At 44.0% G+C, this 13,259-nt stretch overlaps 2 protein-coding genes across 5 annotated transcripts; one reads left to right on the top strand and one right to left on the bottom strand.

The window, feature by feature from the left end:
* The first annotated feature begins 49 nt into the window (after positions 1–49).
* On the top strand, positions 50–4,113 carry LOC115728874 (COP9 signalosome complex subunit 6a-like). Of its 2 annotated transcripts, none has more exons than XM_030659620.2 (9): positions 50–460; positions 648–736; positions 1,158–1,251; positions 1,722–1,783; positions 1,870–1,948; positions 2,211–2,303; positions 2,597–2,697; positions 2,847–2,902; positions 3,537–4,113. In XM_030659620.2, exons 1-9 carry the CDS (start codon positions 166–168, stop codon positions 3,616–3,618), a joined length of 951 nt encoding a protein of 316 aa, XP_030515480.1. In that variant the 5' UTR covers positions 50–165; the 3' UTR covers positions 3,619–4,113. The 2 variants fall into 2 exon arrangements, with proteins under 2 accessions (XP_030515480.1, XP_048130387.1); XM_048274430.1 differs by having other exon boundaries at positions 3,582–4,113.
* A 247-nt stretch (positions 4,114–4,360) lies between these two features.
* On the bottom strand, positions 4,361–10,253 carry LOC115731207 (putative 4-hydroxy-4-methyl-2-oxoglutarate aldolase 3). 3 transcript variants are annotated; one of them, XM_030662179.2, is made up of 2 exons: positions 10,071–10,253; positions 4,361–5,069 (listed from the first exon to the last, which is right to left on the bottom strand). In XM_030662179.2, exon 2 carries the CDS (start codon positions 5,058–5,060, stop codon positions 4,560–4,562), a length of 501 nt encoding a protein of 166 aa, XP_030518039.1. In that variant the 5' UTR covers positions 5,061–5,069; positions 10,071–10,253; the 3' UTR covers positions 4,361–4,559. The 3 variants fall into 3 exon arrangements, 2 of the variants coding, with proteins under 2 accessions (XP_030518039.1, XP_048130389.1); XM_048274432.1 differs by lacking the exon at positions 10,071–10,253 and adding an exon at positions 5,252–5,435; XR_007197494.1 differs by lacking the exon at positions 4,361–5,069 and adding an exon at positions 5,143–5,511.
* Between the last annotated feature and the right edge of the window lie 3,006 nt (positions 10,254–13,259).

Below are 13,259 nucleotides of genomic sequence, written 5' to 3' on the forward strand. Positions count from 1 at the left end.
AAGTTCTCTCCGGCCCAGCTCAAGCGACAACCGCTTGCGTCAGCGAACATTAAACGGAGAATCGAGAAGCACAATACTCGCTGCACGCACATCGCTCTCGGGCTGAAGGCTGGACAGGAGAGTGTGCACAGCTCCTCGCCGGAGCTCCATAGGAAAAGGGCTTCAATGGCTTCATCTAGCAGCGGCCTCACGTTCAAGCTTCATCCATTGGTGATCCTCAACATCTCCGATCACTACACCCGGGTCAAGTCTCAGCTCCACCCGCCGCCCTCAGTCCACGACGCCAGCAACGGCGTCGATCCGTCCGCCGCGCCGCCGGCCGATCCTCCGAGAGTGTACGGATGCGTGATCGGAGTCCAGAGGGGTCGTACCGTGGAGATATTCAACAGCTTCGAGCTTCTGTATGAGCCCGCCACGCACTCGCTCGACCGCGCCTTCCTCGACAAGAAACAAGAGCTCTGTTCAGTTCCCTTCTCTCATCCTCTCCCTCCCTCTATCCGTCTTCTGTTTGTCGCTTTTGTTTGTGATTGTTGGCGGATTATATGTGTGATTGTTTGCTTCCGTTGTGCGGACGGAGGGTGTTAGGGTTTTAAGCTTAGCTTTTTGTGTTCTGACTTTTTTCCTTTTTTCTTTTTAATCTGCGACAGATAAGAAGGTTTTCCCGAATTTCTATGTCCTTGGATGGTATTCAACTGGGAGCGATGCAGAAGAATCCGATATGCATATTCACAAAGCCGTAAGTAATAATTCTGTAATCTTCTGGCTGATAGTTATGAATGCCTTTCTCTGTGTTCACTCGGGCATTTGAAGGAAATAAGGTTGGAACGTTACTGTCAAAGAATATATTTGGCGACGGTTCGAGTCTGAAGTGCATTTTGGGGTTATTGCGAATGGTGGATATTTCATGTGATACTTACCAATCTTTGTTCGTTTATTGATTTTTGGTGGTGCAACCCCTTTCCAAGTCAATAGACAAAGCTCGCTTACGAGCTGTAGCCCCTGTCCAGGCAAAACGGTTGTGTTCTCTGCAGACAAATTCGAATCTCTATGTTTATTGTGTGTTGGGTGTCTATATTACAAAACGATGAAGGGTGCATGCATTTACTCTAGTGATTTCCGAGTGACAATTGATAAAGCCTGTATATTTTAATTGACAGTTGATGGATATCAATGAAAGCCCTGTCTACGTTCTTCTCAATCCTTCAATTAATCATGCCCAGAAGGATCTCCCTGTTACTATCTACGAAAGTGGTAAGTGACTATGTCCTTCTCTGAAAGTTCGTTGATTATCTTGCTATCAGTAAGGCAGTTCTGCTCTCATTTCTCATTAAGGTAATGTTTGCCATTCCTCATTCCAACCAGGCGAGTGTCCTGGTGCATTGGCTATATAATGCATTTCCTCTTGGCCTTCTTGGTATTTAGTGTTTCAAAAGCATTTTATACATGAAAAAAAGAGGCAGGTAGTCATCACAGTAAGGAGTCCAGGATATCCTTAGAGCTCTCTTATCAGAAAGGAATACTTTAGCTCTGGGAAAGTTTTCATACCGTGCCTTATGGACAAATTTTTGGAACATTAGCTTCTGCCTGTTCTCAGCAGATTATCTAAGAACATTTGTCGTCACTTCTAATCTCTGTAACTTTTTGGTTGATTAATTACCACAACTAGCAACACTAAGATGATTTTTTTCCTTTATATTGGATGGACATCCGCACAACCATAGAGCTGCATGTCATAGATGGGATTCCACAGCTTATATTTGTCCATGCGAGCTACACCATTGAGGTATGTTCTTTTATGTTGGCATGCATCTGATTTATTTTACTTATTCTTAACCAGGATAATTGAATTGTTTGTTTCTTATTTTGAAGACGGTAGAAGCAGAAAGGATATCAGTTGATCACGTTGCTCATCTGAAGCCATCTGACGGAGGTACAGCAGCTACTCAGTGTAAGGACTCATCACCTTCCATAATCTCTAGCAAGTCCCAGTCCATTATCAAACATCATCTGCACCACACAGATGATGACCCCCCTCCCTCCCAAAAAAAGGAAGCAAAAATTATAAGGCAGAGGAGAAAGAGAAGGCCTCTCTGTGGATAATAGTACAAATAACTGAATAAGCAAGATGATAGCAGTCAGATTCTCCCTCTTATTTAACTGAAGGAAAAAAGAATTAATCCCACATTTTTTTGACATGCGTTCTTCTGCAGTGGCCGCTCACCTCACAGGAATTCACAGTGCCATCAAGATGTTGAATAGCCGAGTTAGAGTGCTTCACCACTATCTTCTTGCAATGCAGAAAGGTATGTGGTTCTTCTCTCTCTTCCAAATCAATTGGGGGTGATAAAGAAGTTCGAGGAGCCCCACTCCGCAATGTTGCAGCCCACCTACTATAGAATGTGACTCAGACAAGAGAATGAATTATGCTTATGCCCTACCAGAATATTTCTTGCTCACATGGGAAAACAATGAACCAATCTCTCCCATCTCCATTTCTTATGTATCCTCTGAATTTGACTTCTCTTGCTTCAATGTGAAGTGGATATCAATAGGCATGACTAATATAGCTTAGAGTGTGTACGGATTGCACATGCAGGTGAGATTCCTTGTGAGAATTCTCTGCTGAGACAAGTATCTAGTCTTCTCAGAAGATTGCCAGCTATTGAATCAGGGAAATTTCAGGACGACTTTTTGATGGTCAGTATTCTGTTTGGTTTGACATACCCTGAAGTCGAGTTTTCCTTCTTCTTCTTTTTTCCTTTTTTTTCCACTTTATATGTTTTTTGCTGAGTAATTTTGTTGTTCACTTTCTTGCTAAATTCTTCTCCAACTTGCTTTTCTTCCAGGAGTACAATGATACGTTGCTGATTACTTACCTGGCCATGCTCACCAACTGCTCAAGGTATGAACAAATTTTTGAATTATTTACTTTGGACTTATATCAAGTATGTTCAGGAGTCCCGATTAGGGAGGAAAATACTTCCGTGGACCATCTTCCGGGTGGTCCAAGGTTTTGTTCAGACAGGAGGATTGTGTATATACATCAAACCACTACACCTGTCATGTGCCTGAAAGGTTATCCAACCAAGCTAGTTATTAGCCGAAACTGGAAAATATCTACTACTAGTTGGAATTTCATCAGGAACTATTCGACTCAGGTGACATCTACCTAGGATTTTACTTTTTTGTGCAATCTACTTGTTATGAATTGCACCTAGCAGATATGGTGTTGGAAAACCTTCTCCAATATTTAGCCTGAGCGACACTATGCATTTGTTCTTTCACAAGGTTTCGAGTTAGTCTGTCCGTGAAGCCTAGTAACATGATAAACGTTGTGCAAGTAGACAGGTTGAGAGCTTTCTTTTGTGAAATTTGCTTAATTTTGGTTGGTGTGCTTTAGAACTTAGAAGTTTTTGAGGTGCACAGACACATTGATAATATGATTAGATTGACATTAATTTGTCAATACCTGTGTTTGCTCTCAATGTTTTGAGGCTTCATTTGAGAAACTCAGATAATTTTTCTCCTCTTTGCAGCACAATGAATGAGCTAATTGACAAATTCAACACCGCTTATGACAGACACAGTAGGAGGGGAGGAAGAACGCCCTTTGTTTGAAAGATTCCTTGTTTCTATTGGTCCACCTTCAATTGATTATGGTTCTCCATCTCTCCTGGCATTGCACTTGATTGGTGGCCTACTGTCAAAGTCTAGGCTTGTGCATGACGCGAGCGATCATGACCAATGCATGTTGAGCAAGTTTCAGCCAAGGCCCATACCACATAGAAGATGAGATCAGGGAGATGGAATCAAAATCTAATAGAAACGTGTATACATTCGCCTTTTACTAAGGTTCTCTCACTATTTATTTTGGATGTTCCTTCCTCCTGGGCATTTCGTAGTTCCCGGGGCTAACAATAGTGAACTAGGGAACCTTGCTGCAAGATTTTCCATACGTTACAGGCATGTTTTGACCTTTCGTGTTGCCTTGAGATAATGGTCCCGGCATAGCTTTTAGCATCTTGTAGCGAGTCTATGTTAACTTCTTGGATTTGAGACTTTGTTGCCGAACTTGTATACTTGGAGCCCGTTCAAGCTTCTTGCGTTCGCTTCCACTTTCCATCTTTTTTATCCAATAATAAAATGACGTAATGTACCTTCTTGGGGGAGAATAAGATCACGGTGTACATTAAAATATGTGGTGTTTATCATGTCTAGCATGAGTCGAGGAAATACGAGAAAAGTAACATTTGTAACCTGCTAGGATAAAGGGTCAAATTCTTGTAGGCCTTCGAGGATGTCAAGTGGTTGGTGCTGTAAGTAAAACGTGAATAGTGTGATACGAACGAACGGACAAATGTTGAGAAACTTCATTTTCGGTTTATTCCAGCTCTCATTGAGAGTGTTTTACGACAGACAGCACGTAACAACAAACTTGAAGTTCTTGCCCTCTGGCTTAGGCCACTACCAAATGCGTAAATCAATGAGAGAAGAAAACAAATTGGCAAAGTTCAATTTCACGTTGAATCATGCTCCCTAGAAAAAGCTCTCTTCAAGCTTCAGACAGACAGTTCGTTTTTGGAGATGAGAATCCCGTCGCTATCTGCATACAACCATTCCCCTTCGCGGATCAGCGTGCCCGCGATGTGGAGAGGGACATGCTTTTCCCCGACCCCTTTCTTGCCCGGTTTCACGGGATTCGAGGCCAAGGCCCTGACGCCAATCGAACACTCGTTGATCTCGTCCACATCTCTAATGCAGCCATTCACAACAATGCCAGCCCATCCCATGTTCTGAGCCAACTGTCCCATGATCCCACCCATCAGTGCAGATCTCAAGCTTCCTCCGCCATCGATGACCAACACTCTCCCTTGGCCTCTGGTTTCGAGCAGCTCCCGAACCAGGACGTTGTCCTCAAACACCTTGACAGTGACAATGGGACCCGAGAACGTTCTGTTCTGGCCATATATCTGGAATACCGGATGCAGCACGCGCAGGTCGCCCCTTGCTAAGACAGACGCGTTTGAGTCACAGACTTCGGCGGTTGCCAGAGAAGCCATTGTATTATCCTGCAATGTTGGTTGGTTAGTTCTTGGCAATTGAGGAAAAACACTGACGATCCAGATACAGTCTTGCATCTCTCTTTACTGCACCAGTAAACTATCCATTACCAGTCTACTTAGGTCATATATCAATCTAAAGGAGTACCTAGACCATGCGTTGGTAACCTCCAACAAAGCAACTTGTGCACATTTGCACATTTTGCAGACTGATGCACTGGAGGTTCCGTTTCCTGTAAGGAGCTGAAGAAAATAGCTAGTGCACAACCTGAGCTTATGCCATAAAAGTTGCAGCTGCAACAATTGCTGCAATAAGCATCGCCTGTAGAAGATACTCTAAAGTGTAGCTGTACAAGTGATGTTGTTTCTGATAATATATCTATATTGTACTGCACGAGTCAGGAAATTTCTAAGCTGCAACTCTATCAATTGCTCCTTGAATCATATTTTGCTAGCAACAAGCATCGCCCAACGCCATTGAAACCATTTCCAAATGATTTGGAGATCAGTTTTAACATTGTCAAGGAATTAATCGTTCGACTTAAGTGTTCAGAGAATGATTTCACTCTAAAAGCCATTGAACTATTTCAGTACTACCATCAAACCCATCTCATTGAGAATTTCATTTCATTTTTTTTTTGGTATGAGGTTGATATGATGAACAAACGAGAATGCAACGGCTAATTCCCAAATGATCTCTGAAACATTTGTCAGAACCATTCCAGTAACGCGAGTTTCTGCACAGCCACAACCTGTAATACTCCACATTTGTTAACAAGATTTATCAATTTTAAGTTTTGGAAGACAGCAACCAGGTAGTTAGCTAACATCAATAGAACAGAACGAATGAACTACAAAGTCGTCGATATTCACACTTAATCCCTTGCCATTTGTGCGATGAGTTATGAGCTTTATCAGATGCTGCCGCAAACTCATCAACACCAGAGAATCCTAGGGCATCTGTCCATGGATGCCACCATCACTCAGCCTCTCATTAGCATGGTCAACTGGCGAATTCCTCCTAATTTTCTTTAGGGCAACTGGCTCGAGCTAACCGAGACGGGACAGCAAGTAGTAGCATCTGTTTCTGTTTTTTTAATATCCAGAGTCAACTTCCCACATAAGCAGGGAAATGAGCAGTAAGCCAAGGCAGACTGAAATCACATCATTAAGCAACATAAAACTTCAGAAAAAAACGAGTATTTCCCCTCTACCAAAAGAGATCAATGAAACCACCCGTGAACCTGTCGCGATCTCGCCTTCGGCCTCTCTCGGAGGGTCCGACGGGTTTAGAGGTATTGCCATCGGTCAATGGCGTGAACTCTCCCAAGTCCTACCTCGCGTGACATTGGATTTTTTTTTTATGATTAGCAAGTTAAAATGCTATTAAGAGTCGCCACTAGCCTATTTGGGTCGGCTAGAAACCAATCAAAACACGGAAAGATTATCTCGATCCCTACGCAACCGGAGCTTCTAGGTTCGGGGATTTGTTTACGCTAACTAGATAATTAGCACCCTTTCGGTACCTAACCAGTTGATATTCCCTAAGGTGACCACACATTCTGCATATCATTTTAAGCTTATCGGGTATCTAACCAATACTAAATGATCATGCATAATGTTTTTCCGTCATTTCATGCAATTACCTATTTATCCTTAACCTAATAATATAGGAAAAGCGATTAAGAGACAATTTTTCAAAAGACAGTGTATGTAAACACTCAATCAGATAAATATGCCAAATAAAGATCGGGATAAGCACATGCAGACCAAATCTATAATGGCAATATTTAAACAAACAATTTTGACTCGAAAGTCGAATTATAATAGTTATCGGACCGGATTGGACATCGGTCTTCAATCAAAGCCAATCGGAGGTTTGAAAATTCACATTAGGGGTAAAAAGGTCCAAGAAACCAATTTTCTAATTTTCTGGAATTTTTCTAATTTTTTTGAATTTTTATTATTGTTCGAATTTTTTTTATTATTTTATTTTTATTATTATTATTTTATATATTTTATTTTTTTAATTAAATGGGGCCGGGTCCAAGTCGGGTTCTCGGATCCGGTCCGAGATGGAGGACCAGAGTCGAGCCCGGATTGCATAAACCGGGCTCAGGCCCACTTTTCTTTTTCTTGCCCGAATTGGGTATGAGTTTCCTTCTAGCCCAGCTCCAAAAGGCCCAGACCGCCCACTTTCCTCCAACAAAGCAAACGAGGCCCACTTTTCCTTTTTTCCTTTCTCTTCCACGCCAGCCCAATCCGAATAGATTAAACAACAAAGAAGCCCAACCAAACTTCCTTTTCTTTTTTTATGCCAGCCCACACACCCGAAGAAAGGCCTGCTCTTCATTTTGCTCGGGCCATACCACTCGAGCCCAATCTCTCCTCTTTCATCTCACTAGGCCCAGCCATCCAAGAAACCCAAAACATTCAAAAAAACGTGGAATGGCGCTCCGCTACTATTCATTGTCTTCTTCGCGCCGCGACGTCTTCTTTCTGTGACTCCGACGGCGGTCCTGCCCTTGCGACGCCATCAACCTTCGCTCCCCCCGCCGCTGTGCCGCCGAGACCCGATCACTGTGTAGCTACTAGGTCACGCCCACAAGACCTCCCGGAAGCTGATTGGTTCTGTTCACTGGGCTCCGAGACTGCGACGCCGAGATCTGCCCATTAAACCACAACCTGTCGACGTCCACCACCGCCACCCGTTCCGCCGGACCTCCCGAATGGCAACTGGTTCTGCCCACCTCATGTCCGACCGCGTTTGTCGCTACGTCGGGCTGCCGCACCGCGGGGACTCGTTCACAGCATCACTGCCGGGCAGCTACCATCTCCTCGGACCGCTGCTAGTCACGGCCACGCGCCTCCTTTTGCTCACGCTGGCGTCGTTGCGAGCTTGGGTTCGAGTGTCGTACCGTTCGTGCGCGCGTCGCCACGGATGCGAGTTCGCGTTGCCTCGCCTCCGTTCGGACTCGAGTCGCCTCGGTCCGAACTCGCAGTCACCTCTGGACCTCACGCGCAACCACTGGATTAGGTTGCCTCACCGCCAGGACCCGCTCGCGCGGCCGAACCTCTCTGAACAGTTGTTCACTCAAAGGACCCGCCATAGTTCACAACCAAACAACGACAGTAACTATCAATCGGAACAAACGAGCATGAACAAACGACGAACCAAGAAAAAGCGGCCAAAACCTAGCGGCCGGAGACGGGTGTTCCATCAATGCACGTCAACAGCTCAAAAGAAGGATCTACATTGGCCAAAATATTATAGGAACCTGCCCGAGACTCGCCGATCCGAGAAACCGAAGCTCTCGGACCGGCGAGTGGCGTGGCCAAAATGGTGCGACCAAACTCGAAAGAGGCGGCTAACCTTTTCCAATGGAGTCGAAGGCGATCGCAAGGGAAGGAAATAAAGGAAACCGCGTGAGTCCCTCTCCCTCTTTGTTCTTCTTCTTTCTGAACTTCCTCCCTGTTCTTTGGTGCAACTCCCCTCACGCTCCTCTTTTCTTTCACTGACCGAACCAACCCCCAGCCTGCCCTTCTCTCCTTCTTTTTAGGGAAAATGCCAAAAAAGGGCCCAGGTGTACTTATTTTCTCAATTAAGGGCCTGAAATGCAACTTGTGTCAAAGAAGGGCCTCAAGTGCCTTTTTTTATTCAAACGAAGGCCTGAACGGGGACATTTTTGTCTTTTTACATTTTGTGATTGTTTTCCTTTTTTTTCTTCTGTTTTTTTCCTTTTTCTTCTTTCTTGTTTCCTTTTGTTCTCCTCCTCATCACCGGTGGCCGTGGGTTGAACGGCCGCAAGGGCTTGCCTCACTCAGCTCAGGCGAAGGCCGGCTGAGTCGCCGAAATGTCGAACGGCGAGGACGCGGCGACGGCAGCGGCGAGGCCGAGGTGGAGGCAGCGGCGGGGGTCAAGATCTGGTTGAGGGCGAGCTTCGCGTTCGAGATCGTCGCTCATCGCGGCTGAAGCGACCTTGCACCCGTCTACGGCAGCCGACGAGAGAGCCGCGGGCGGTGAGGACGCAGGGCGGAGAGTCCGAGGCGGGGGTCCTCGCGCCCGTTTGCAACCCGATTTGGCGAGGGCTCCCCTCGCCGGCGGTTGCAAGGTAGGCCCTCGCGGGTGGTCGGCGAGGCCACGCACAACTCACGGCCGGCTGGAGCAAGGAGAAGAAGAAAGAAGAAAAGGAAAAAAAAAAAAAAAAAAAAAAGAAAAAGAAAAACAATCACAAAATGTAAAAAGATAAAAATGTCCCTGTTCAGGCTCTCGTTTGAAAAAAAAAAAACACTTAAGACCCTTCTTTGATACAAGTTGCACTTCAAACCCTTAATTGAAAAAATAAATACATTTGGGGGCCTTTTTTGGCATTTTCCATTCTTTTTATGCCCATCTTGCCTCCTTCAGCGAGCTTCTTTGTGTGGATGGGCGTGATTTTTGCCGGATGTGGACGTGAACTGACAAAGGCCACGTGAAGTGTACGGTGAAAAATCACTGACATGAGTTGAATGAATAAAACGTAGGGGCAATGAATGTAGGCCGATAGAAAAGCAAATGAGAGATGTGGGCTGTGGGGGAATAAAGAGGGGAGATGGGCTGACCGAAAATAGAAAGGGAAGATGGTCTGAGAAGAAAAGGAGATGGGCTGAAGGAAAAAAAAAAAAAAAGGGCAAGATGGGCCGTCCGGAGGTAAAAAGGGAACATGGGCTGAGGAAGAGAATTGCCCAATTGGGCTGCGCGTGGGTGGGCCCGAGCGGGCTTGACTGGCCCGATCTGAGAGACGCCAACTAACGCTTCTAATCCATCGCCCAGTTCGATTAAACAAAATGATCCAGATTTAACTCTGTTTTAAACTCCACCGAGCAAACTCTCACACACACGCAATACTAAGAAAATTCTTCGTTTCTAACAAAGAATCTGACGCTACTTGGAAAGTGAAAACCAACGACGACCCACGAAAGAGCACGGCAAATACCAACGAATTCGAAGGCTGAAGAGGGGGGCCTTACCCGCTGAGCCGAGAGAATTGAACAGAGACCGGTGAATTGAACCCAGAAGCGAATTGATGAAGCCTGTCCGGATTGGGATAGTGCTGTCTGAAATTCGGAGGTTTTATATGAAATGCGGATAAATCTTTGGCAAAGGATTTGATATTATCAAAATTGACGGCGAGGAGAAGAAGAAGAAGGTGACGACGACCACGATGTCGTCGGTGTCTGTGGCGCCACTGACATGTTGGCTAACGAAATCCGCGCCCGACGGGAGTTTCTATGAACAAGTGAACTTTCCGGGTCCCTTCTTGGCAGATATAATAAATACTTTGCAAATATAAAAACATTTATTGCATGTTCAAATAATAATAATAATAAATACATTTATTGCATGTTCAAATAATAATAATAATAAATACATTTATTGCGGGCATTTCAATTTTTTTTTTAAAACGCGTTAATTTTGGATTTTCAAAATATGACGATATAAGTTATTAATAGCTTTAGTAATTTTAACTTGTGTCGTGGGCACGCGGCTTAACCGATCCCTTTTGCAAATAGGAATTCAGATTAAGGGTGGGTCTTTGTTCGAGTGAAGGCATTTTTCGCAAATTAATTTTATGAACTTTTCTACACGTTTAATTTGTTGAAAATAGTTGGTCAACAAAAAGCTATTTACTGTAGCAAAAAAAAAAAATATGCGCGTGCGTAAAGCTAGGAAAAGGAATTCCCTAACATAAAAAGGGGAAAAAAAAATTTCCCGAAATTGGCTTGCCGTGTGATAAAATATGCTTGTGAGTACAAACTGTGCTTTATTAATTGTTATTGTAAATATAAATTGGTTTAATAAAGATAGATAAAAGATTTCCTAATTCAAATTTGATATGGGACTGGATAAGTATGGGCCGAGATAAGCTTTATCCATAATGAGAGGATAAGGTTTCAATCTCTATAAATAGAGCTCAAGTCCCTCCTCTAAACCCGAATATCCACATAACCTCACATCAAGAGTCGTTAGAAACGATACGTGAGGGGCTGTCTCATTGAAGCCAGTGTTAAATGAGGTTCATAGAGGAGAAGCTTTTGAGCAACGGATCGTCGCAAATTCCGCTTCAAGAACAATGGATCCGAAACAAGGTGCGTCAATTCTTCAACTTTATGAATTTGTGATTCGTGTATCTAAACGTGATTAATTGGGTCGTTGCATAAGGGTATAAATCGCACGTATCATGTGGTATCAAAACCTACACGTTTTAGATCACTAATTCACGTTTTGGGTATTTTTTCAGAATTTTATTCGGTAAAATCTATCATTGATGCTTCGAAACAAGGAGTTTCGGGCTATTGATTAACCACTCCTCTTGCACGAACAATCTGAAACCGATTCAGTGATCGAATTGATTTTGACGCGTTCTATCGATGAAGGAGTTGGCGTTGGGAGGTTTTTTTTGGAAGTCAAAATCTTTTCTTGATACAACAATAGAACTAAAAAAAAAAAACTGGTCCATCAAAAATCTGAATGCAGGAAAGGTTTTTTGCCTACATAATTCGCCTAAGTTGGCGTGTTCTTCTTTTGTGGGCTCAAAAACTGAGCTTCTCTGCAAAAAAGGCACGCTCATCAAGATATTTCTGCCAAGAAGGGACTCGGAAAGTTCACCTGTTCATAGAAACTCCCGTCGGTTTGTAGTTTTCAATAGGATGAGGTGAGAGAGCAGAGAAGCTCAGTTAGAATAGTGGTCAGCAAATAAAACATGCTTGTGAGTATAAATTGTGGACGGCGTGAACGCTTTCGGATAAAATATGCTTGTGAGTACAAACAGACTAGGAACAGATTACATGTGTCTCAAAATACATGTTACACATAATAAATTGCTTGACAATGAAGTCGAAGTACAATTAATCTCACTAATGTGAATTATGTGTTTTTTGAAGACCCAAAAACTGAGCTTCTCCGCTCTATCACAACTTAGGCGAGCCCTCTGTTCACCCCCGACCAGCCATCCCCGATCCAGCCCAACTCGTCACCGTGACAGCCACATCGGTCTAGCCCCAAAAACCGAGCCACCGGGAAGCCTAGCTACCGCAGTCGCCACAAGCACGTCGTTAATTTCAGCCGTGAATAGTGCCTCGCCGGCCGTGAACAGTGGCCGGCATGAACAGTGCCACCGGCCGGCGGTGAACAGTAGTTTTCGACACCGATCTCGAAGTTCGTGCCCGACCCGACATCGACCGCCATTGTAGTGAGTCAACCTCTAAATCCCAATTATGGCGCTAATTGCGCTTATGGTTAGTTAATTAGTTAATTAAGATGTTTAGATAGATTTAATTACGGTCGGTTTGGTAAGAAGCATGGATTAGGCTAAAGGACCGTAATTAGTTAAGTTATTCGGATTAGCTCGGTTGTCTGTGGTTAATTGGGAATTAGAATTGATTGATTGATCGCGAACGAGCGAGCGACAGGTTAGGAACGACGGCGCAATTGACTGTCAATTAGAAATTGGAGATTGTGGAAAGATTGAATCACTTCAATTGTTTGATCGTTTCATTAATTGATTAAATTGAGTGCTTGAATTGATTGTTGAATGTTGTGGATGTTTGATTCGGAGATTGCTCGTCTCGTTTTGCGTGAAATATCGGTCGATGAAGTTGTGCATTCATGTGACCACGTATGAGATCAAATTGCATATTTTAGCATGAAAACAGCCTTGGGCCAAGTCTTTGAGCATGCGTGTATGAGCATTCGACTAAATTTAAGAAATGAACTAATTGAATGTCGAATTGCTTGGGTGGTCACATGAGAATTATCGTCGGCCCGGGGATACCAGGGGACGATTGGTGAGTGTATAATATATCCGTCCCGGAGGTACTAGGGAGATTAATATCGTCGGCTTGGGGGTACTAGGGGACGATACTTAATATTCTAGATATGTCCGTCCCGGAGGTACTAGGGGGATTAATATCGTCGGCTCGGGGGTACTAGGGGACGATACTTAATATTTTAGATATGTCCGTCCCGGGGTACCGGGGGGGACTATCGATCGTCCTTATTGAAGGAATAAAATGATGTCTGGTTCTACCGGAAGAGCACTAACCGACTAGTGTGCTGAACCTACGGTCAAATGTGATAATAAATGAACCGCGTGTAGTGTCCTGTGCATGCCGGTTGTGTAATACTTTGCCAATTAATTGATTGGTTGATTGTTATGT

Source organism: Rhodamnia argentea, chromosome 2, assembly GCF_020921035.1.
Source record: "Rhodamnia argentea isolate NSW1041297 chromosome 2, ASM2092103v1, whole genome shotgun sequence".
NCBI classification, from domain to species: domain Eukaryota; kingdom Viridiplantae; phylum Streptophyta; class Magnoliopsida; order Myrtales; family Myrtaceae; genus Rhodamnia; species Rhodamnia argentea.

What these genes read in the sequence shown, in the direction of transcription:
- LOC115728874 (XM_030659620.2), top strand. Translation starts at nt 166, where the DNA reads ATGGCTTCATCTAGCAGCGGCCTCACGTTCAAGCTTCATCCATTGGTG. An exon ending in AGGTACAGCAGCTACTCAGT is followed by an intron (nt 1,949 to 2,210) that starts GTAAGGACTCAT and finishes GTTCTTCTGCAG; the next exon opens with TGGCCGCTCACCTCACAGGA. An exon ending in TCTTCTTGCAATGCAGAAAG is followed by an intron (nt 2,304 to 2,596) that starts GTATGTGGTTCT and finishes TTGCACATGCAG; the next exon opens with GTGAGATTCCTTGTGAGAAT.
- LOC115731207 (XM_030662179.2), bottom strand. Translation starts at nt 5,060, where the DNA reads ATGGCTTCTCTGGCAACCGCCGAAGTCTGTGACTCAAACGCGTCTGTC.